A 27,002-nucleotide genomic window follows, 5' to 3' on the forward strand; every position below is an offset into this window, starting at 1 on the left:
TTTAAAATTTACTATTACAATATACAATGGCAGCAAAAATTGTTTTTAAAATTTTAATCCCATCCAGTTTGTAAATGGCGGCCACTTATGTTGAGCAGCACATGCTAAATAATTACTGCGAACGTTAAATGTTAACTTTTAGGATTGGATGATTCGAAAACAGTGCAACAAAATTTTCTTCATTTTCTCTAATTTTCTCTTAGCATAGAAGCTTAAAAAAGGTGAAAACTATTCCCTAACCTTTTGTATTGAAAACAAATTCCACTTTTAAAAGTTGAAGTTCATAATTGAGTAAAATCTCTTTTTTTTTTTTATTGTAAGTACATGTGGTACTGTACTCAGTATAACTAGAGTAACAATATCGATTAATGTTACAATTATAATTTAATTAAAAATTGTGATTTTCCAAAGATTGAAATATATCTATGGTGTTACATAAAATAAAAAGCTGATTTTATAGAATATACAAGAGAAACCTATAATGAAAATTCCAACTGATATTTGAATAAAGTTATGAATTTTCAAAAATTGTACTGAAAATGTGTTTATGCTAGTCTCAATCTATTTCCGAACTAAAGTTTATCAACTTTAATCCCGGAACATTTTATTATTTCTATTTTAAATGTTGGATGACTTTCACCTTATGAATAAGACTGCAACATTCAAATAAATTTTGAAGATCAAATAAAATTAACAACTGATTACAAATAAAGTATATAAAAAATATCATTGAAAACCTAAAACTGGTTGTTTTAATCGAATTAAAAGTACAGCAACTAAAGAATCAAGTTACTTAATTTGTGTCCTAACTGACTTTAGAACAGCACAATATGCACAATATGTTGTCTTTTCAAAGCACATATTTCAAACATGTCAATTATATAAAAGGATGTCCATTATATATAAGTTTCCTACAGTCGAAAGGATTTACTTTTCGAATGAAAAAAAGCCAATAATTTTAAAAAATTAATTGCAACCACAAAACATTTTTTAGTAGAAGTTAAGTAGCTTTTTGGGGATGAGCTTTTGACACTGCAAGAATGTCTGCAGTGGAAAAGAAGGCACTAAGTATGAAGTAACTACAGCCAGCTTGGACAGAACAGATAGATAATATTAGAATGTAGTGATCCACTTGTGACGAGCTGTGGACATTTCACCTGTTTTGGACTGCTCCACTCGATGCATTCGGCCCGTACTAAAATAGTAAACGATTGGTCCACGTGCACGTAGTATACTTTCAAAGTGTCCCTGAATCTTGATTCGCAACTGTGGTGTAATCCCTATTCTCTAAGAAAGTGGGATACGCCCATTACGTTACAAGACCAAAGTCTGGAGTGCTTACCAGTTGCCTAATGGTGAAGGTGGCCTTGCTAGCTTGTCAAGGCTTCCGATGCGCTGCAGGCATGGTGCCCGAGCGTTGTGAGGCAAACTCACTTCCCACCCACTTAGTTAACCCAGGTTCCTAGGATTGCATAGGCTGAAATTAGTTCCACAGTTTGGTCATTGTCCGACGGAGTCCAACCGAATCCCGGAAGCTCCAGACATGCAGAGTTCGCGTGTTCATTTCCGACCCTGCCTACCTCTATCGTTCAACATCCCCGCCTTCCACGTAGGGGTACCGCATACATGTCAAGATACATATCTCGTCCCGGACCCAATGGTACGTGTTAAGTCACCATTTGGGTGACCCCAGTCCCTTATTCTGTAGAGCTTCGTCCTTTTATTAGGATCAGAAACTCATCTTGGATCGGCACGTTTCCGCAGTCATCGTTTGGTTCCCCTCCAGGCAGGGGTGTAGCCAAGGGGGGGCCCATCGGGGCCGGGCCCCCCCAAATGACCAGCTTTTAAAACATCATAGTAAAATTATCTCGCTTCATTCATTTAAAAACAAATTTAAGTAACAAATTTTATTGACAATTAATAATTTATGGTAAAATAGTAAGGAGAAATATTGTGTTTTTCCATACCGATTGAAAAATAGTATAGTATCTCTTCCTTATACCGATCGAAAAATAGGATACTTTTTTTTGTGACAGCAGATTACACAATTTACTGCGATTTATATGCTTTAACAAGTATATTTTTATATGCTTTAACAAGTGTTTTAAAAGACATACAGGATGGAAAATTTGGTTAGAAACAATGTCTTTATTCAATTTGGATTTCATTCGCTCTCTTTTTTTTTATTTCTACTCAGTATAATAAAATAATTGTTTTTTTTTTTTTTTTTTTTAAGTCACGAATAATAAATATTTTTGCCAGGAAATCGTAAAGAAATTAAGTGAAATTTCAAAGAAAATCAATCTTGTGTAGATAGGTTCTGTATACAAGGTCTTAAATTTAAGTATAAAGGCAACCAAGAAAAGTTTTGTTGCTTTTTCACCCACCACCTTCGAACATTGATATATCACCTAACCTGGAAGATCAAAAATAGTGCCCATAAGCATCGACGACCTTCTGAAAACGTTCTGGAAGGCCATGGAATCCATCGCGGTAGAACTTGGTGGGCCGTGAAACGAAGAAAGTATCAGGTGCATTTTGGACTTTTACTAGGGATTTGAACTGGCGTCCTCTAAGGTGATTATTCAAAGAATGGAACAGGTGATAATCGGACGGTGCAATACCCGGGGAATATAGTGGTTGCAATATTGTTTCCCATCCAAGGCGGAAAATGGTGTCCTGAGTCATCTTAACCACGTGGGACTTAGCGTTGTCCCGTAAACGAGGACCCATTTGCAATTCTGAAGTGATGGCTCCAGAGTTTTGAGTTTTTGTTGAGCACAGCTCAACTGCTAACACTACACAGTTACATTGATACTCTGACCAGCTGGTAGCAGTTCCCGATGCACGATGCACCAAACACACGGAAGGACCTTATTGTGGTACAGTGCTGGTTTCGGCTGTTTTGAAATCGGTTCATGGGATGCTAACCAATGATGACGGCGCCGTGGAGCTTCGTATAGGACACTTTTTATCACATGTCAACACCTTGTCCAGAAATGGCTCCGAAACAGTAAATAAACACAGGCGACTGCCGCGTTTACTTCTGGTCCGGAGTCAAAATATGTGAGACCCATTGACCCAACTTGTAGTGCTTCACAAGTTGATGGATGTGCTGCCGAATTGTTTCTCCACACACTGAATTGTAGTCCCAGTTCCTCTTTGTACATGTGTTGGTCTTCCGGCACGTGATGTTTTCGGGTGTTTCGTCATCGTCCTTAAACTTGTTAAACCATCGCTGCAATGTTCGCGTCGTCACGACACCCTCACCAAAGGCCTGGCATATCTTCTGTCCCGCTACAGCGGCGTTTGACCTCCATTTGAACTTGTTCAGCATACATGCTCTTATGACGCTCTGTGGATGTTCCATGTTCCCTCTGTCTTTACGCAAGTTCACGGTGTGTCTGAATTGCCACAACCAGGTAGTATGTTGGATATACCCACACCAATAACTGACGTTCGCCTTATCTCCACTCGCATTCAACTCACGGTGTGAGGTCCAAACCCTCAGACTTCCACGAAAAGGGACAGAACTTTCTTGGTTACCTTTATAGTTATGCACAAAAGTATAGCGTTTGGTCCCGGGCAGTAGTTCTTGATTAAGCATAATAAAAACAAAAATAATAATAATAATAATAATAATAAAAACAAAAATAATAATAATAATAATAATAATAAAAACAAAAATAATAATAATAAAAACAAAAATAATAATAATAAAAACAAATAATAATAATAATAATAATAAAAACAAAAATAATAATAATAATAATAATAATAAAAACAAAAATAATAATAATAATAATAATAATAATAAAAACAAAAATAATAATAATAATAATAATAATAATAAAAACAAAAATAATAATAATAATAAAAACAAAAATAATAATAATAATAAAAACAAAAATAATAATAATAATAAAAACAAAAATAATAATAATAATAAAAACAAAAATAATAATAATAATAAAAACAAAAATAATAATAATAATAAAAACAAAAATAATAATAATAATAAAAACAAAAATAATAATAATAATAAAAACAAAAATAATAATAATAATAAAAACAAAAATAATAATAATAAAAACAAAAATAATAATAATAAAAACAAAAATAATAATAATAAAAACAAAAATAATAATAATAATAATAATAATAATAATAAAAACAAAAATAATAATAATAATAATAATAATAATAATAATAATAATAATAAAAACAAAAATAATAATAATAATAATAATAATAATAATAATAATAAAAACAAAAATAATAATAATAATAATAATAATAATAATAATAATAAAAACAAAAATAATAATAATAATAATAATAATAATAATAAAAACAAAAATAATAATAATAATAATAATAATAATAATAAAAACAAAAATAATAATAATAATAATAATAATAATAATAATAAAAACAAAAATAATAATAATAATAATAATAATAATAATAAAAACAAAAATAATAATAATAATAATAATAATAATAATAAAAACAAAAATAATAATAATAATAATAATAATAATAATAAAAACAAAAATAATAATAATAATAATAATAATAATAATAAAAACAAAAATAATAATAATAATAATAATAATAATAAAAACAAAAATAATAATAATAATAATAATAATAATAAAAACAAAAATAATAATAATAATAATAATAATAATAAAAACAAAAATAATAATAATAATAATAATAATAATAAAAACAATAAAAACAATAATAATAATAATAATAATAATAATAATAATAATAATAATAATAATAATAATAATAATAATAATAATAATAATAATAATAATAATAATAATAATAATAATAATCTAAAATAGTGTTTTTAGTTTTCCAGAAGAAAACCAAAATTTTCCTTTCTTTCAGGCCTCAAAAACACTAGCAGCAACACTTTTTTTTGGCTTTGTACATTGTAGCTGGCCCCCCCTCAAAAACGACGGGCCCCCCCTACACAAACCTGCTGGCTACACCCCTGCCTCCAGGCAATAAACTAACATCCCTCTCCCGATAGGATCGTCAATGTAGTACGGGACTAACTACGGTCGAGGTACACCGTATTACCAGATCCAATGGCTGATGTAGACTATCTTTCAAGACACGGCCATTTAGGAGAGGATGGCTCCCCTGGTAGACTCTTCTACATAATGCGGGACTTGTGCTGAAATACCACGAACACGTTGAGACTGCATCTCCTAACAGACCCAATGATACGTGTAAGTCACCATTTGTGAGGATCCTAGTCACTGGTCTCCCCTGGTAGATAATATATGGTGATACGAGGACACTTCTTCAAACCATTTTTAAAGTGAATTGTAAAGTTGCATCAATATTTTGTACGGAAACTACACCAAATTTTCCAGCATTATCAATCTGTGTAAATTTTGAATTAGATTTTCAGGTCAAACGTTAAAATTAGAAATATGAATATTTCACAATTTTATGGTTTTTATAACCATAAGAACATTAAATTTTGCATATTAATTACAAGTGAGTATATTAATAGTGGAATCTATTACCTTAGTTCTGTTTTTAAAACAGACCATTAGTCAGATTAATGCGAACAAACCTCCATTGATTTCAAATACCAATTGTGTTTTATCTTAAGTCTTTCACAATAACATTGAAACTATTTGTAATAAAGTTCTTTTGAGGTTTCATACTAAGAGCTCACTTTCTCCTTCGAGAGTTTTAAAACTGATTTTCAAAAAAGTATCATCTGATGCATCATATATCAGTTACTAAGGTCTTTCAAATCCTGATATATCAAAAATCTTTTTACTTTTTCTTTAACACTTTTTCTGTATATTCATTAGATCTCTGTAATAAGGTTTTATGCATTCCATCTAAATGCACTAGTATCCTCTTACCAGTATATTTTGTTTGAATCACTTTCCTTAAGAGTTTCTCATGATTTATCTTTCTCTACATCTTTTAAATTAACAATCCTTAAGACTAATATCGTTCTCCTTAATTGTGATGATATTTATTATATAGAAAAAAAAATTTTAAATATTCAGAAAATCATATGATGCTCAAACTTGCAACGCTCAAACATTTTCTTTGTAATAAATTTAGGAGAACGAAATTTAGAGGATTAAGTTGAGAGTCCTTATTAAAGCTTTTAAAAATTGGAAGAAAAAAGGAATCTATGATTAATAGAAAAAGCAAGAACAACCCGTAATAGATGCTAGGAATAGAGACTAAAGTAGTAATATAAATTAAAACTTTCCTGTTGTGAAAGAATGTTTTACCCAAATATATCTCAAAACAGGTCCTTTCTTAAACCTATAGTTCCTACGAATTTGTAGTCTTTCGAAGAAGTAAGGAAGCTTAAATTTTCAGAGCATGCTAATGAGTATCTCAAATCAGGGGTGTTAGGGGTATGCGGAGCGAATTTCTTTGAAAGTGTCCATCGAAATTCGAGGAATGTTAGGGGGTGTAAAAATCCCCGGGTTTGCATTGTCAGCATTAAATATTTGTATATTTGATGATTACAGACTAAATTTGTTGTAACTATTAGATATTTGAATTAGAACCAATTCAGAAACCTACCTTAACAAGTGTGGTCATCACATTAGTTGCAAGTTTTGTAGTAGCATCCAGTTGAGTCTTAAGAATACTTGGAAGAGTTTCGAAGTTTGAACGTGTATTGTTGACAAAATGAACAAGTCTCCGTGCAAGTTCTTTAGCCAATAATAGGCTCCTTTCTTCCAAAGTACTTGGTGCTGGGTCGTGCACTGGTTCATCTCTGCTTAATTCTTCCCACAGAGCATTAATTTTTTCCATCAGAGTTTTTGGATCAACGTTCAACTTTGATAGCTGAAGCTAGAAGTAAAACACATTTCAAACTTACCAACTGATACTTCAATATAAAAAGAATTGGCCAAACGTTCTTCAGAAAATACACAAATTACTCTCTAGGCATAGGCCACTCTTTACAATAGTCAACTTCGATTTACACTAATATGAGTAACTTAAATTAAAAATTCATTGTTCTTAAAATTATTAGCAGAATTATTAGTGGAACAGATTTTTAAAAAATTCAATGAAATTATGTGGGAGTGCTGCGCCCAATTTTACGTTGTGCTATCTGGTTGGCCATAGCCCTTCGTAGACTAGCACCAATAATTTTCCTTTATTGTATTATAACCAACTTAGCACTTTTGCACGTAAGAAATAACCATAACCATAAATTCTCTGTACCAAAAAAAATCCAAAATCAGTTTTACAGAAATTACTGATTACTATTTTAGTCAATACATGCCATGTAGTAACATTACATATACATTTTTGCTGAAGCATTGAAATAATTTATTCTTTGGTGATCTGAAGATATAAATTTGCGTAAATTCTAGAAAATAAATTTAATTACTATTATTTTGACAAAAGTGAACGGTTTCCAAAAACTGCAGCTTAACCATTGTGTCAATTTTGTTCCACTTTTGCAATTTTTATGCAAGGTGGACAATTTCTTTTGATACACCCTTTCTAATAAGTTTTGTACCGTGAAAATATCGAGTAGGCACACTAATATCAGATTAGTAGTTTTCAAGTCAATCAAGTTAGTTTTTTCAAATAGCACTGTCAGGTTATTACATATTTGAATTACATTTTAAACGAAAACTTTATACATATTCAGTGCTACAAACTACGAATGCGACAGTGTTACAAACATCGAAAAGCAACCAAATTTTGGAGGTTTCTACAACAGTAATAACGCAAATGATACGAATGGAGCAATGCACATTCAAAGTATCTTATGGTCGAATACTATGGCCATATGATATGATTTATTTCGAATAAAACGTCTTAGATAAGTACCACATTCACCACCTCTCAATAGATTAAAAGACCAGAATTCAATTTTCAGCAATTTGATCAGATATGGTAATGGTAAATACTGGTCAAGTTTTCAACACTACCTAAGATTGTGTAATTCAGGGAACTTAATTACAACCACCAAAAAAATATTATGCTTTTTACATCTATGGAAAACTACCTACGTGAGTAGATGTGATACTTCTTATGTAAGAACTTTTTCGAAATAAAGGCCTTTGAGAAAAAGTTTCAATTCATTGTAACAGTTTCTATTTATTCGAAATGATCGTAGTATAACACTAAGGTACTTTGCATGTGAATTGTTCTATCCGTCCAACTTTTAGAAGCCTCCAAAGTTGTGTTCCTTTTCGAAGTTGGTGATAGTATAACGTCTCTATGACCACTAAGTGTGGTGTTGTATGTTCTAGTTTAACATTTATATTTGAAATGAGTAATCTAATTTAATACTATTGGAAAAATTACTTTGCAGAACAATCTGATGGTGCTGTAGAAAAACCAGTGTTCCCTGTCGATATTTCCATGGTATGAAATCTCAGTTTTCTATGTATTGGTTCAAGAGTTAAAAGGACGTTTCAAGATGAATTGTCCATATTGAAGTAGTTGCATTAACGTAACTAAATTCAACTTACCACGTCCAATGTATGAGCGACAGTTCTTAACGCTTCTGAACTTTGCTGCCGCAGAAGTTTAATTTGAGACAAGGTTACTCGTGTCAATCGTCTCTGCAGTTTTCTCGAAATGCAATCTATTTTATGAATAGTTTGCAAAGCCTTGTTGTCTGTCTCTTCATAGACTGGACCTAAGGGAAGTTTTATAGAATAAACATTTTAAATCACCATTAATATTTTACTTTATGCAAGAGTACATTTACGTGAAGTAATTTTGAAGTATATTAAGTCTACTGAGATTGGTAGTAAAACAGGTTCGTTTAATTGAAGTAATTATTGTACACCTTGTCTCAAAAAGGTTGAGCGCATTCTTTATTGGTGTTTTGAGGCAAAAATTTTCAAAGTCCAGCTTCGGGTATCTTCGGGAAAAAGTAAGCCAGGTTCGAACCTCCAAGCCAGCCTTTGCAAAAGGGAAAAAGTTTGCAGATGTGTTTTTCTTCTTTTAAATATAATAAGACTTGTTACCAAGTGTTTAAAAAAGCAACATTGATTGAAATACTAAATGATACAATATTTCGAAACGTTTTTATTAATGTGAGCACATGCTTGTTTGTCATTTAGCTCTCTATACGTAATGGAACATTTAAATACGTTAAAGAATCTTTCCATATGTAAAAGAATGCTCAAAATTAAGAAATAGAACATAATTATCGCCTGAGTACTAAAATAAAACTCAAAGTAGAACAGAAACTGCGTTCGTAATGGATATGAATGTCATAATCATCTTGAGATCCGTTATACGTTGCTAGAAGCTTAGTTCTAGAAGTCCTTGTGTTAGCTCATTGGTAAGCTGTCGGATTTCAAATCATATGGTTGAGAGTTCGATTCTCGTCTGGGCCAATACTTTTTTTAAAATTACATTTTCCGCAATGCATGAAAAATTATATAAAATAATTACATTAAAATACATAAGTTGTTTATATATAACATAATAATTGCAGAACAGTAATTATTATGTTTAAAATATAACATCTGAGATAATTTTCACAGTAGGTCGGTATTATATATGAGAATGTTAAATACAAGTTAGGAAAATCGTTTAATAGCAATAAATAAGTTATGTAGTGTATTTATTTGCAGCTATTTGTCATATAGAGAGTAATTCTCAACATTCATAATACAGAATGTCATTTATGTTCTTGAAAAGTTATTCGATGCATAAACAGAGGGTATAAACAGAGAATCCAAAGTCGGAACGCTCGCAAAAAAATTCATAAACCCCAATGGTCACGTGAGCAGACTGGAATTGTGCTTATTAAGCATGCCACAGCAGAAAGTCTTTACATAGATTTTCAATTCAATTCCTGATATATGCTTTTGCAATGTGGAAGTGGTGATGCCTTGAGTCGCCCTCTCTCGCTCGCTCGCTCGCTCTCTCACTCTCTATTTATACAGAATATAAAAGTGGATTTATGTGTGTGTTTCAACATAATTCTAATATATCTAGAGCAATTTTAACTATATTTCTTACAGTCTGGAAAAAGAGTACTGTCGGGATACATATCAAAAATGCTAGAAACGGGTCGATATTAGTATCGAATCCATAGTTTCGTGGTCGCTTAGGTGAATAGCTCTACTTTCAATTCAAGTCCAATTAAGCTCCCATTAGCACCCAGGGTGGTTACGTAGCGACATAAAGATATCGAAATCAACCGATATTAGAATCGAATCGTAAGTTTTCAGCGCCGCTAACAGTGTAGCATTTCCCATTAGTCCACATTAGTCCCATTGCCTAGAGGGCAACATATTTGCAGAGTGCAAATTTTAAACTTGAATAATATTTTAATTTTTTCCGTATGAAAAAGTTAAAAATCATGAGCAAATATACTATTTCACGAACAATCCTCTTTTACTATTCTAATATGTTTAATAATTGCGTAAGAAATGTAATAGTAATTCAGAACATGTTTCACAGTTGTTATTTTTTGTTACATAGTTGTAGCTATAGCATGTAGTGAGTGGAATTTAACTGTAATAAATTCAGTAATTAACCATATTCGAATTAAGTTTTATTTTTAAGTTCGGAATGAAGGGGCGGAGAAATATGTAGTTATTGGCGGCACCGAGCTTTTCTACATTTTACTTTCAAGATCTCCATTTTTCTTTTGTCATTTGTTCCTAATAAAAAAAAGTTCAGTCACTTTTGGATTGTCATAGGATAGTAGGAGTTTGATTTTGGGATGCAGCCTGTGAGATTCTAGAGGAGCTAACTGCTTGAAAAAATATTTTTGAATCATCTGTAACATATGAAATAAGGATATGTATCATAAAAAATTGAAAGTAACTATGTCTGCGTAATCATCACGGTCAAATTGCAAAGTCAAATGAATTGACGTTTGGTATATAATCAGGCTCCAATCCCAACTGGGAAGTTATCATACGCGTGTCACTTTCATTATAATACATATTCTTAGGGGGAGTAGAAGTCCGAATTTTTGCGAAAAATTTAGTATCTCACAAGCCGTTCAACTGAGAGCTGAAATTCAGCATACAACTCTTTATTAAAAATAAAGAGAATATGCCCTGGCATTTTTTAAAATTGTCTTTTATGAGCGGGGGGACGGGGGTGCCTTTTCTATATAGTGGAAATTAATAGTGGGTTGATTTGTAAAAATAATCGAAAACGATTGATATTAGTTGAGAAAAAAATTGAGTAATGCAAACTAAAGTTCTTTTTGAATTTTATACCCACTGCTTTCTATTTATAATTGCTGAAGCTGGTGTTTAATATATGGAGCGTTCCGAGCATAAGGCAATCAAGCCATAAAGTTAGAGAAAATGGCCATAAAATTTGTATTCTAAACGTAATTACATGGGCATTTTCATTTTTTTTTTTTTTTTTTTTTTTTACGTTGGTCTACTTTTCCTTGATTCGAGACTTTTAAATTTCACCCTATTTTCTACTGAATGTGTCTGTAAGGCAACAAAGAAATAATTACATATGATAAATTTAAATTCATTTTAATTCGGAAAATGAGAAACACTTTGCCATTATATATCGTATAGGTCAGACCCACCAGTATTGTAACAAAGAGGTGCTTGAGCCAATGACGGTAGAAATTCAAACTCCGATAAGTGATAATTTCACAGTCTTGTTTTATTACAAGTGTAATCTCTTTAGTCAATGGAGAGGAGGACGTGGGTCATCGGTCAGAGTTGATGTCGATGGGTTTTGGTGGATCGGAGTTGGTCGCAATGGTTCAGAGTGGTTCATAGTTGGTGGTGGGTCAGAGTGGATCACGATGGTTGATGGGTCAGAGTGGGCCAATGGGTCATTTGGGTGGTGGGTGATAGTGGGTCATGGTGGGTCGTGGATCAAATTTTCATTGACCCACACCATCTCTGGTTAAAATTGTACTAAAGATAAGAGGCACCGAAGATGCATGTTGGCTATTATGCTCAAATTTTGCGCATGGATAGTACTCCACCAGAAAGCAATAAATCTGAAACGGTTCACGGTATCACCTCCTAGAACTCGAGATGTAGGGGTTTGTCTGATTGGCTAAATTAAGACGTCAATGATTTATCCTTCAACAACCAAGCTTTTTATGATCGTTTCCGTGGGGAAGTCAGAAGAACACGTGCCTAGTAATCGTAATATTGATAGTTCGCGTCCACCCCGGCGTATTTGTTTTCTGTTTTTTTGATTCACCTAAATATAAACAAATCACACATATAGGCATTTTAACATATTTTGGGGGAGTAATTTTTGTGGTTCGTTGGCGTTTCATCGCGTCTCTGCCGCTGGTAGTAAAGTTTTCAAAATTGAACTTGGGCCATCACGGATCGTCGCTGCGGGGCCACCAATTTCTGGCGAGAGGTTAATAGTTGACCATCTGTACTCCACCGACGCTTACAGCTTAGGGTAATGAACGATGTCCTTGCCTTGTAGACTTCATGACTACCGACGTCGGCAGTCAACTAGCTTTTAGTATTTCTTTATTAACCATCTATCGTTCATGTTTGTACACGGTGTTGTTATAATAATAATAATAATAATACTAATAATAATACTAATAATAATAATAATAATAATAATACTAATAATAATAATACTAATAATAATAATACTAATAATACTAATACTAATAATAATAATACTAATAATACTAATACTAATACTAATAATACTAATACTAATAATACTAATACTAATAATACTAATACTAATACTAATAATAATAATACTAATACTAATAATAATAATACTAATACTAATAATAATAATACTAATACTAATAATAATAATACTAATACTAATAATAATAATAATACTAATACTAATAATAATAATACTAATAATACTAATACTAATAATACTAATAATAATAATACTAATAATAATAATACTAATAATAATAATACTAATAATACTAATACTAATAATAATAATACTAATAATACTAATACTAATAATAATAATACTAATAATACTAATACTAATAATACTAATACTAATAATAATAATACTAATACTAATAATAATAATACTAATACTAATAATAATAATACTAATACTAATAATAATAATACTAATACTAATAATAATAATACTAATACTAATAATAATAATACTAATACTAATAATAATAATACTAATACTAATAATAATACTAATAATACTAATAATACTAATAATAATAATACTAATAATACTAATAATAATAATACTAATAATAATAATAATAATAATAATAATATTTTTATTATTTTTATTATTATTATTATTATTTTTATTATTATTATTATTATTATTATTATTATTATTATTATTATTTGTAGTAACAGTAGTATAATTGATGATAGAATAATTATTGTCTATGTATTGTCTAGGTAGGACTACACACAGGATTTGGCTCGTTTTGGTTCGACTTGACTCTAATCCGAGTCGAGTTGGAAGATATTTTTCGCGCCCAGTCCAAGAGTAGACCTCAAAGATGTCTGTTTCGAGTCGAGTCGAGTTTCAAAGAAAAGTCGTTCGTGCCCATCCCTACTAATGAGAGCTTAATCGGAGTTAAGCGAAATTGAAAGTCTCACTATTTATCTAAGCGACCCCGAAAACTATGAATCTACTATCGATCATTTTCTAGCAATCTTTTATATGTATCCCCCTCCCATTCACCATAGGTAACCCGACAGCACTCTTTTTGAAAATAAGAAATGTGGTTAAAATTACTCTAGGCCAGTGGTTCTCAATCTAATTCCTATCACGATCCCCTTTTATCACACGCTCTTGCCAGCGACCCTTTTATAATTTGTTTTATAATAAGCTTGTGTGGGATTTTTAACATACCTATTTCTATAATAGTAGAATCCATTTTTTTGTTTATAGTGAACAGTGCCATGGAAAATCACTGCCCGGGGCGAGAGTATAGTACGATGTCACCGTATATATGAGTGACGTGGACAGACTAGCTACGAAGCGCCACCATGGTTGGCACGAAGCTCAATAACATTTTCAAAATAAACCCTACCTTTCCTTAATTTTGAGCACATTTTATTACGTTTTCCTTCTATTTTACACATGTGCACATGCACTTTCCTAACATGAGTAACACACTTCCTCCGAAATGTGTGGCCCCTTTTTTAGGCGTCCGGCACTGACAGTGGATACAGTAACTGTAATATCTATATTCCCAACGACGAAGGTGCTGGTTCAAGATGGATGTTAAACTCCTTCATTGAAGAGGCCATTAACGTATCCGATCTAAGCCCACAACTTCTTGACCAAATAATAGAATGATCATGCGACAAGTCTTTGCAACTGGTTTTCTGTAACGAAGACTTGGACAAGTTCTGCCTGATGAGGAGAGAAGAATATCCTGGTCTGGTGATTGCTGCTTTAAAAGTAATAATTCCATTTGCTATATCGTACTTGTGCGAAAGTGTGTTTTTTTATGGTAAACATTAAAACAAAGATAAGAAATCGCTTATCAGTTGAAAATGGCTTGATAATGTTCGTCATGAAGATTGAACCGGGCATTGCTGCACTAGTGAAATTGCACCATGCTTAGGTATCTCATTAGGTTTTAATTTTAATTGTATTTCAATGTGCAGGTTTTGTTTCATGTGTATTTTTCTAGTATTTCTATATACAGTTCTCATTAGTTTTATATCATACCTCTTTGATTTAAATTCATTTTTAAACAACTCTACTAACTAACTAACTCTATGGCCTATGGAACCCGGAGGTTCAATGCCGCGTTCACAAAAGCTCTACACTGACTTCTATCCTTAGCCAATTGGATCCAGTTTCTAATTTGTATTCTTATCTCAGCGAGATCCATCTTAATATTCTACTCCCATCTGCGCCTAGGTCTTCCTAATGGTCGTTTTCCGTTTGGTCTTCCTGTCAAGACTTTGAAAGCGTTTCTACTTTCTTCCATTCTAGCTACATGACCTGCCCACCTAAGCCTCCTAGACTTGACGACTCTAACAATGTTGGGTAACCGTATAAATTATGTAGTTCCTCGTTATGAAGTTTCCGCCATTCCCCATTCCCGTTCCTCTTGGGTCCGAATATTCGTCTAAGGATCTTGTTCTCAAATACTTTCAGTCTATGTTCTTCCCTCAGAGTAAGTGACCATGTTTCGCAACCATACAGAACAACAGGCATGATTATCGTTTTGTATATTTTAAGCTTCAAATTTCTCGACAGAATTCGCGACGACAAGAGACTTTGAACCGAATAGTAACACGAATTCTACACCCTTTGAAAATGTTCAGTAGACTTATTTTTTATTGTTCTTTACAGTGTGTATAAAAAATAAAAGTATGCCTATCAGAACAAAATTAAAAATAATATTTAAAAATAATTTCTGGTATTAGATTCTAACTATATTTATCTCTTCCGCCTATCTTCGCGATCCCCTAGGGGCCGCGACTCCCAGGTTGAGAAACCCTGCTCTAGGCACACATGAGTTATGATGGAACATACATACATACACTTTTATATGTATAAATGCAGATAAGAGAGAGTTGAGAGAGAGCGATTAAGGAATTACCGCTCTCAATCTCTTCACTTTACTTTTGCGATTCGCGAATTTCTTACGTGACAGTTTGGGGCTAGCTAGTTTTTTTGTCTTGAACCACGATCCGATTTTCGATATGCTCGACCTAAATGCTGTAATGCGAATATTGAGAAGTTATCTGCGATGAAAGTAGCTGCAAATAAATACATTACATAACTTATTTATTGCTATTACACGATTTTTTAAATTTGTATTCAATATTCACACATAACACACCGACGTTCTGTGAATACCTCAGATGTTATATTTTAAAGATAAGAATTACTTATGTCGTGAAATGATATGAATATATATATTCAACTCATATATACAACTGATGGTATGAAAATATATATACAACTGATGAATTGTAATGTAACTATTTTACATAATTTTCATGCATTGAGGAAAGTAGAATATCATAAAAGAATCTCACCTGAACGGGTATCGAACTCAGATTTAAACACTCGGTGGTGTACCACTGAGCTAACATGACCGCTTTTCGGAATCTGCTTCTGAAATATAACTGAGCTCATACGTAAATGCTCTTTTCCGTATGGAAATCACAATGACGAAACGAGAGTGTGAATACATAGTCTCGAAATATTGTATCATTAAGTATTTCAATCAATGTTACTTTTTTCTACACTTAATACCATTTCAACATGTCTTATTATATTTAACAGAAGGAAAAACATATCTGTACATCTTTTCCCGATTACTAAGGTTGGCTTTGGAGGTTCGAACCAGCAGCTTTAGTTTACTGTTTTCCGAAGATACCCGAAGTTGGACTTCGAAAGTGTTCGTCTCAAAACAGCTATCATCATATCGCTCAATCTGTTTGGTATATGGTATATGTTTTTATACGTGCAAAGTCAGTATAACAATTCATTCTTTAAACAGCTTTTCGTATGTATTAATATTTCTTTATAAAAACTGTTTTTAATATTATTATTACGGCGCACCATTTTCAGATTTCTTTCGCGAGTCGTTGATCAAGTCGTTCGCCACCAGCGTTGCCAGACTCACAGCTCGGAATTATTCCAAAACCTGATCGAACTTATGCTAGATTCGGTCAAATTATGCTAGATCCTCATAATTACTAATTCAGGAGTTTTAAAAAAAGGAAGTTGAGATACGATAACGTAACTTAAAATACACAGAGAGCAAGAATGCATGGATAGAACTCAATACTTCACGCACCAAAATTTTAACTCAACTAAATTACTGCAGTCGTTGTCAGACTCAATGGCGTATATATCGTATAAATGAATGCAAAGTTTTTGTTTACATATTTTGAAAGAAAATTACTTCGCAGCATAAGCGGAGTTGGGAATCGTCTGCTGGGGGGGGGGGCAGATTTTTGGTCGGTCTCGGAGCTGTCATTTCAGGAATAAATATGATCATGAAGTCAGAAATAAAGATGGTGAAGTTGCCAAAAAGTTGGGGGGAGAATGGCCCCCATAGCTCCGCCCATGCCTCGGCGTTAAAGGATTAGAAAACCCTGGGTGGAGCCACAAAAAAAAAGCCCAAAGCCGTTCCGAACTTACTTCGGAAAATAAGACTGCCTGTATGGTTTACCGAGTGTATGAATCAATGGAAGAGGATACATTTCTGCCGTTCTTTGTCTTCCCACGACCAACTTCTTTCTCATCTCTAGGTTTTACGGCTTTTTGATAACTTGCTGAAATTGTGCTAGATTTGGGCAGGATGCTAAAAGCAAGATGCTAGATGCTAGAGACATGCAAATTATGCTAGATCTAGCATCATTATGCTAGATCTGGCAACGCTGTTCCCCACAATAGGCGTGTCGTGCAAGTAACCAATCACACGCCAGGTACTAGCTTTTACCTATTGCTTCCTTCTCACAGCTCAGAACATTTGTAACTATGGGTAGACGTACAGCAGTATTTACTTTATGGGAGTTGGAAGGTTATTCTGCAACTGCAGCTAGCAGGCGAGTAGGTGTCCCGGCCTCTACAGGAAGGCGATGGATTCGGAAATATGGTGCTACAGGTCAGACTGGTAATTTACGATCTCCTGGTCGTCCGCATGTGTCAACCGAAGCCCAAGATGCGAGATTAGTAAACGAAGCCCGGTTAGACCCACTAAGGACGTCTGGACAGCTAAGGGAAGCTTCTCTCTTTCCTGGTAGTAAGCATACAGCTCTGCGAAGGCTTCGTCATGCTGGGTTACGTGGCCGTGTTGCTGCCGTGAAGGAAAAACTCTCAGACGACCACAAAATTTACCGTCTCGCGTTTGCACAGGCGAATGTGGGTCTCAATTGGGAAAACGTAGTTTTCTCAGATGAATCCATATTCACAACATCAAAGGAGGGACGCCGTTTTGTGTATCGTCCGAGAGGCACCCGATATGACCATGGATATGTGGCTGCTTGCAATCGCAGTGGCCATGTATCTATTTTATGTTGGGGTTGGATTTCCAGTCGCGGAGCAGGACAGCTTCATAGAATTGAAGGACATCTGGACAATGCTCAGTACTTAGACATTATCAGTAATATCATGGTGCCATCTGTACGAGTATTTCAGCCTGATGGTGTAATTCAGTTCCAGCAATACCAGTCGCCAATACATACTTCCCGTGTGGTTCATGAATGGTTCGCAGGGCACCCTGAGATTGATTTAATCGACTGGCCGCCTCGTGGAGCAGACCTCAATCTCATGGAAAATATGTGTGCAGAAGTGAAGCGTACTCTAAGGGAAAGTTGGCCTGAGGCAGATCCACCAAGAACTCAGGATGTCCTGTGGCATCTTGTTTCCGAAGCATGGCTGGAGGTAGGGGAAGGAGATAGATTTGTCAACCATGTAATAGATTCCATGCCCAGAAGAATGGGGCGTGTAATAAATTCAGAAGGGTCTTGGACACAATATTAATGTCCCCGCCTTAACTCCCGAAAAAAGCCCTTTTCAGGGCTACCTAAACGCCTCTGAAAATATTTCTAGAAGTAAACCACTCCTTGTATCCGATTTCTGTGCAATCCTACTAACAAAAGAATGATAATTAGCTGTAGGCTTTGAACTCAAGACCTCTTCAGTGGCAAGTCCGTACTCTACCAGTGAACTAATATGAACACGCAAACCCAACCAGAAGAAACACGACTTTCAATTTCTGGTATTCGATGACAATGATGCTCATATACTTTGCAAATGTTGTATTCAACTTGGGATATTCCGCAACACACACACACACATAAACAAAGCGAGAGAGAGAGAGAGAGAGAGAGAGAGAGATGAATACACAAAAGCATATTCAACGTATTCGAATGAGACTAAGTAACGACATTCCGTTCTAAAGAGAATTTGTGTTTCTTCCCGTGACGTTAAGGGGATCGGGAAAAGTTATGTGTCTTGAAGCAGGATACGACTTTGGATACTCTGTTTATACACTTTCTATATCCGTAGGAATATACTGTATTTCACGAATATAAATAACATACTGTAATGAGAATATTGAGAAGTTAAATCTGTATGACAAATAGCTGCAAATAAATACACTACATAACTTATTTATTGCTATTAAACGATTTTCCTAACTTGTATTTAACATTCTCATATATAATACCGACCTACTGTGAAAATTATCTCAGATGTTATATTTTAAACATAATACTTACTATGTTCTGCAATTATTATGTTATATATAAACAACTTATGTATTTTAATGTAATTATTTTATATAATTTTTCATGCATTGCGGAAAATATAATTTTAAAAAAAAAGTATTGGCCCAGACGAGAATTGAACTCTCAACCATATGATTTGAAATCCGACAGCTTACCAATGAGCTAACACAAGGACTTCTAGAACTTAGCTTCTAGCGATGTATAACGGATCTCATGATAATTATGACATTCATATCTATTACAAACGCAGTTTCTGTTCTACTTTGACTTTTATTTTAGTACTCAGGTGATAATTATGTTCTATTTCTTAATTTTGAGCATTCTTTTACATATGGAAAGATTCTTTAACGTATTTAAATGTTCCATTACGTATAGAGAGCTAAATGACAAACAAGCATGTGCTCACATTAATAAAAACGTTTCGAAATATTGTATCATTTAGTATTTCAATCAATGTTGCTTTTTTAAACACTTGGTAACAAGTCTTATTATATTTAAAAGAAGAAAAACACATCTGCAAACTTTTACCCTTTTGCAAAGGCTGGCTTGGAGGTTCGAACCTGGCTTACTTTTTCCCGAAGATACCCGAAGCTGGACTTAGAAAATTTTTGCCTCAAAACACCAATAAAGAATGCGCTCAACCTTTTTGAGACAAGGTGTACAAGAGAGGCCCGTAGAAGATTGCCTCAGTCGTGCAAATTTTGGACACTGGACAATGATCGTAGTCCAAGTACACACGATATTATTCAAGAGTAAGATATTGTGATTGAGAAAATACAAAGGTCTTATCATTGTCAATTTGTAAAATTCAGTAACTAGTCTGCCTCAAAGTCATTACATAGAGAACACGCAAACACAGCAACAAAAGCACAAATATAAAGTTAGGAACAGAGTAACAATCTTTTGCCGAAGCTACACGGCAAGGGTAAAGGCTCAAGTTAGTATGACAAAGTCAAATTTCAGTATTGTCAATTGAACTAGTGACAATAGACTAGACAAACATAGGAAGCGAGAAATGAGTTAAGCGTAAACACTAGAACAATCACAATGCAGTTAGAATATGGAGGTGAAGATAGGGTTGCCAGATTTTGTAAACGAAAAACCGGGACACCAATCTCAGGCTATACATAAGGTCAGGGGTTCCTACTCATTTGGTCAGAATCAAGTAATTACCTGTCTTTTCCAGGTTACTACTAAGTTCATTCTATAGAGTTATCACAAATGAAAGCCCACAATGGATATATATCTCTTCGCTCTTTCTCACACGATTTATATATGGTAATACAGTCACTATACTGTAACAAATGAATATAATGTGTTTATTTTCAAAGAAAGAAAATTACGTCATATATAATAAAGTTAATAAGCTACACTCTCCTGATAATTAGCTGATTTAGAAGACCTGCAAAGATGATCTCGCCGCTGACAAAGATTTATAAGCAGCTCTCGATAATTGAATACATATTTAATTATTCCCTCAATTGCTGACACATGTAGAAGATTTCTTTCCTCCGTCAATCGCACATTCATAAGAGATTACTTTTCCACGTTAGCATTATGACTAGGAATACTGAAGATAAAGTTACACAGTCCTAATTCTGAATATCGTGCCAAACACTAGCACTGTCAACAAACAAACAAACAAAAAAAAAAGTCTACTTCTCTTGACATCATTTACTACCCCAAAAGTCTTTCTCCTTCACAAGTATTGGTTCTATTTGTTGTTTTGTTTTAAGTACGAGAACTGATCGAACAATATTGAACCGTCAAATGATTGACTATTTATTTATTTATTTATTTACTTACTTAGAAACTTGACCGTCTCTTCACCAAAGATTTCACTTTCAGAGATAGAAACCCTTCATTCCTTTGGTTTATCAATGTAAGAGTGTCCTCTAAAATTATAACTTCTATTGTACTAATATCTGCTTTTTCTATTTTACGTATTTGTCTGTTGAACACACTCATCTGGCTGTGTACAAACCAAAGAATGGTTCACTTAGCGAATTTTCAAAGAAGGTTCTTAAAACTTTGATATTTTTCTTCTGAGAAGAAAAATTATTTCAGTGCATTATAAAGTGTCAATACACACTGTTGCAGCATCAGGGCCGGATCTAGAATCCTGCGAACTACGCATTCGCAGAAGGCGCCAGGTGAAGAGGGCACCAAACTGGAAAATAAATTTTCTGTTTTAAATGTTAAAATTTATTAGAGAAAATGTTATGATGAAAAAAATTCCAAATAGCTTCAAATAAATATTGTACAGACTGATATACAGATAAAATACATCAAAAGGACAATAAAGTCGATATTTTGCATGGTTGACTTAAAACACCCCTTTACAATTAAATAGACTACAACAATTAACGCTAGTGCCACACTCACAAGTGATGCTGATTTAAGGAAGATTTCCCGCGGCACAAGATTTAGGAGAGATTTTTTTTTAGAGGAGGAAAAGGGGAAATTTTACGAATGAGAAAGTGTAGGAAGATTAAGCTTTTCAATAGATGTTACATTAAGTACTACGCCAGTACGACAAAAGAGGCATTTATCTACAATCCCAACCATATGCTCAAAATAAAAATATAACACTTAATTCCTCTCACAACAAACTTTCCACGACCTTGCTAGAGAATATTTCCAAATATGCCTTTGAAATGGGAATGGATCAACAAACAAAAGGAAGTCAACTGCACGTGTTGCTTATGGATGGATGACATCATCACTAGAAAGGTCTTAAAGGATGCTCCGCCTTGTCAAACATTGTCCCTCGCATAGTGCTTCGGTTCAGTAACTACAGTTAAGGGTTGAAAGGTCAGCGTAAATGCAAATGAAGGTATCTTATCGAAATTCAAGCGACTAGGCTTTTGTTGTCTTGATCCAGGGAGGGGACGAATACTAAGAGAAGACTAGCGATGCAAATTTAATTTTTGATCATTTTTGAGGGAAACTTCAACTTACCGATAAGTTCCTACTACCAGTGGCTCTCAATCTGCACACTGCTTAATGTTCACTTTGTTAATGTCTATTTCTCATTCAACATTTTAGTTTCTATCTTGAGTCGTTTCGTTTTTTAATATACAGTTCGTCACAAAAAAAAAATAACACCACTGAGAAAACTTATTTTTAATATCAGCACTACTCTTGTTCTAATAGTATCCTATTGCTTATGTGTTGCTACTGTAGTACACATATAAACTTTAAAAGAAAAACCTAAGCTTTATGAAAATTAAATGAAGTTTTCGAGTTTTAAGTCCCACAGTTATGCCGGGTAGGCTAAAGGAGACTGATGAGAAATGAATGAAATGGGAGGAAACGGGAGAACCCGAGGAAACCCACGCACATTGTTTGTCTACCACAAAGTTCACTTTGCGGGAGCAGATCGAAATCTGAACTAATCGAAAGGTTATTAGGTGATTAGGACTTTTTTTTTAGAACTCATTCACAGCAGCGTATGCCCGTTGTATTATAACAGTGTAACAATTACCAATCCATTCTCTGGTATTAAAATTAGATAAAACGATATTTTTAAATATTTGATAAGTCCTAATGCAAAGTAGTTTTGATTACTAGTGTTCTGGGGTGCATTGACGGTGGTGACCCGAGAGTAGATTTCTCAGAACTATAATTTTAAAGAAAATTAACACAATTTAAGGGCAAGTACACACAATTATTCGCATTTTGTAGGCTACTCCGAAAAATCTTCGCACCCAAAAGAAATCTTGGGTGCGCCACTGCTTGTGTTTAGATTGTGTTACTCATTGCCTGATTTCGAACTTCTATGTAGGAAAGACACGAAAGAACTGAATTGTTTTATTGGGCCATGAAAATAAATTTTGCAGCGTACCTGATTTTGAAGTTTCGCCACTTGACCGAAGGCAAATTAAATATCGATTAAGGGACACATTTTGGTAATTTGTGTATTAAACAAGCTTAGCTAAAGTTCAAGAATTGTTTGAGATTAACTACAGGGTGACCAATATACAATGCAACCCGGAGTTTGGGATAGAACTTTTGAACCTGAAGTGATACACAAATAAGGTTATACCAAAATGAAGCCTTGTTCATGCATATATTTTTAAACTAGGAAGCAAGGATTGAAGTACACTAGGAAGCACAGTGTTGTCAAATTTAACCGAAGGTTTTTTTTTTTTTTTTTTTTTTTGCAAAACATGTAAATTTACTCAACTCATACGTATGTATGTTCTGTTAATTTTCAGTTGGAGTAGCTTGGAAATTATGTAGCAGAAAAAAAGAATTTTTCATTTCCACTGATAACTAATCGGATGAGGCCTCTGTAAGCGGGAACTAGAGAAATCTTAGTTTTCACTCTGCCACTCTGAATTGGCAACTTTGCTGATGTTTCAGTGCATCAAAAAGTGTTCAGGATCTGTCTAAATTATGCAATTCCTGAAAACAATGAAAAACTTGTTCAGAGTGGCCGAGTGAAAACTAAGATTTCTCTAGAACAGCTTAACAACAGAACATACATACGTATGAGTTAAGTAAATTTAAGTTTTGAAAAAAAAAAAACCTTCGGTTAAATCTAACAATACTGTGTGGTTCCTAGTGTACTTCAATCGTTGCTTCCTAGTTTAAAAATATATGCATGAACAAGGCTTCATTTTGGTATAACCATTTTTTTGTGTATCACTTCAGGTTCAAAAGTTCTATTCCAAACTCCGGGTTGCATTGCATATTGGACACCCTGTATATCTCAAGAATGATTAAATGGACTAGCTTTGATGGGCATACTCAATGAAATGGATACGGATGCAATAATAGATTTTGAAAAATTGAAAGTCAGAACGGTGCCTTTATAACGAACTTTTCAGTAAGAAAGTGAGAAATTAACCTAATTACCATACTCGTATCACTACAAAATTATACATTCTGTATGTAAATATGCTTTTAATGAAACATAAGAACATACCTCTGTCAAAATCAAACTTGTGTTACTGTTTGAATTTAAACTCATGAGTTATTCTGTTTAGGCTTTTATGTTTGAATTATACCTGTCAAAATAAATCTTAGGTATATATCTTAGTATTGTCTTTATTTAATAAAAATTACTATTATTAAAAGTGAAACTGTCCAGTATTCATCCAAGTCAATTAGTTATAATTTCGCTATTTTTAGTTTATATTCACAGGGAGACTACAGATATTGAAGAAATTTGCAACCGTAACAATTATTTGAACAGTTTTTGTCCATTATGACTTACTTTATTACCATTTAGTTGGGGGCGCCTAAAAATTGTTCACTTACACGTAAGAAATGTCTAGAGCCGGCCCTGTGCATCTACATTTTGTATGTAACAACAATGTGCTATTCTACATGCATGAACCCGCAAAACTCTAAGACGCTCCGTGCGCACAGCATATAAAGTAATTGAAAAGTTTAATTGTAACTGTGTCCACATCTACAGTAGTCAAAACATCAGCTGCTATCTTCACCGCATTATGAAGTAGCCCTATATGAGCTGGATATCTAACGCCTAAAAGATTTGGATTAAATTCACTCTTCAATTTTACGAATACATTATACTCTTACTTGGGATACCACCAAACTTTGTATTTGCATAGTCACCACAGAACGCAATGCATTTACTCTTACGTTATCTTCTTCCAATGTATTAACGTAGTAATTGCTTATTTCACAGGCTTTCATTTTTTAACGTATCTAGTTTAAGCAGTTTTACGGTCATGCCATTTTTTGCTATAAAGTATTGAAAAATCACCGGGAAGATTTCCTCTCCGTCAGTTATTTTCTATATCACACATTTGTTTCGTATTGACAGAAGCCAAAATGGAGCTCCTCCGTGGCTAAGCGGTTAGCGTACGCACCCTTGTCGCGGGAGACCCGGGTTCGATTCCCGGCGGGAGCTCGTGTGATTCGGATTCCACGTTAATCAGTAGGCCCACGTCTCGCATAGCCTCGCTGCTGGAAGGGACGCTAAACAAATTCAACTCAAGAAGCCAAAATGGAGTTTACTATCGCTATCCTTTTAGTTCTAGCTACAGCGAGGTTTATTGCCGTTTTGGAATCACTAAAAATTTTAGACTAACTTACTAGTGCAATCCACCGATTTAAATGACATATGTTTCTTTGTGTGAATCATTATTTCAGCCGCTTGTACCAATTTTTCCTGTTCGGAAAATTTGGGAACAAAACTGTCCAGTCTTTTTGAAGTTGTAGCAGAATATATGTTTGATTTATGCTTTTCGCATACTATGTGGTCTTTGATATCTACTCTTTCTTCATGCACTATATTAATGTAACACTTACACATTAAGACGGCAGACATGACGAAATAGACAGTTTAAATGCGGTTAACATGCGACATCATAGTATCGCCATTGTTGATTGAAGTTCCAGCAATGAAGCAATTCTACGCTGCCGGTTGAAGTATAAAATGACTAGCAGTTAAAGCCCGTCACCGGGAAAGACTATTTTCTATTGAAAGTGATATTCAAAAAATTATTGCCATAACATATGACCCTCTTCAATATTTTTTTAACCCCCCCCCCTCTGGAAGCTAAAACCATAGGTAAAAAAAAAAATAGATTTTCAAACTCCTTGTGGTTTGTTTAGTAAAATTGGCTATACAAATCTTCCTGTTTTAGGTGAGATATTAGTTCTTGCAGGCTGATTTTGCTTTTCAATCTGAAAAAGGAAAACCGGGACAAACAGGCGTCCGGAAAGCCTTTGAGACAGTATTTCATTGAAAACTGGGACTGTTCCGGAAAACTGGGACGTTTGGCAACCCTAGGTGAAGAAACTTTCGTAGATCGTTCTATGGTCATCTACAAGTAGTGTTGATAAGTCTGCTGGTAAAGCGAAGTCAGCTCTGAGCTGACATGATTAAACAGTTGAACACTGTCTAGCGTCACCACGCACAAAGATATCCCATGTGTTAAGTGTAAATATCCGATGCGAAGTAGTTATAATTCTTTCCTCCTGTCGAGATCTTTATTTGGTGATTGACAAGTGCAGGTTTGAGTACATGAAGTTTATTGTTGCCAGCCTGGTTCCATTCAAGCTGCCAGCGTTTATTGAATTGAACAGGGAATCGCGAACACAGGTTTGTGCTTGGTTATGGGGACAGCTCTTCCCATATGGGAAGAAACTTTCTGGTCTGCACAGTGTCTGCATGAACAGTATCCAGCCTGCTATACACTGAGATAAATCCTACGATATTTCCTAGGATTTATCTCAGTACAAATCTTACGAAATATCTTAGGAAATCCTACTCTTGTGCCATACACTAAGATTTTTCCAGTTTCACACCCTATGAAGAGGTGCCAGTCTCGCAACGCATACTCGGCCAGCAATGTTTTACACTACCTTCTGCCTTACATGTCTGTTGTGATAGAGCGTTGACTTTGTAGTACATAAAAATGTATGCTCCTCTTATGTACTAATAAGTACGCAAATAGCATCTTTGCTGGCGGGGAGAAACCATTTGTTTTCAATTTCTGTCACCTGGTGTCGCTTAAATCGAAATCTTGCAAATTTCTTTCGAAATAGAGCGTGCTCTAAACACGAGTTCATAGGATCATTCAGAACATAGGAAATGACATGCGATCTGATGCCATACAGATATCTTGATTCTAGGAAAACTAAGATATTTCCTAGGATTTATCTCTGTGCATAAGTTACCAGCTATACCAACAACAAAGCTCGGAACTACTTTTGCCTCTTATGCCGATGCCGTATTCCTCTAATAAACCATTACATAGGATGATTTGCTGAACGAAAGGATGCTTACTTGGTATGCATTTTTAGAGTAAAGAGATTAAG

General features: G+C 34.0%; 1 protein-coding gene across 3 annotated transcripts in view; it reads right to left on the reverse strand.

Moving 5' to 3' along the window:
• LOC145660730 (lipid storage droplets surface-binding protein 1-like) overlaps positions 1-27,002 on the reverse strand; it is a 190,911-nt gene that overhangs the window by 5,789 nt on the left and 158,120 nt on the right. For all 3 annotated transcript variants that reach the window (XM_081726140.1, XM_081726148.1, XM_081726131.1), the window contains exons 5-6: positions 8,508-8,677; positions 6,592-6,864 (exon numbers count right to left, since the gene is read on the reverse strand). In XM_081726140.1, the coding sequence (XP_081582266.1) occupies positions 6,592-6,864; positions 8,508-8,677 (443 nt within the window). The remainder of the gene's footprint in view (positions 1-6,591; positions 6,865-8,507; positions 8,678-27,002) is intronic.

The sequence above is a fragment of the Thermobia domestica genome, chromosome 1 (genome assembly GCF_964235325.1).
Source record: "Thermobia domestica chromosome 1, izTheDome1.hap1.1, whole genome shotgun sequence".
Classification (NCBI taxonomy): domain Eukaryota; kingdom Metazoa; phylum Arthropoda; class Insecta; order Zygentoma; family Lepismatidae; genus Thermobia; species Thermobia domestica.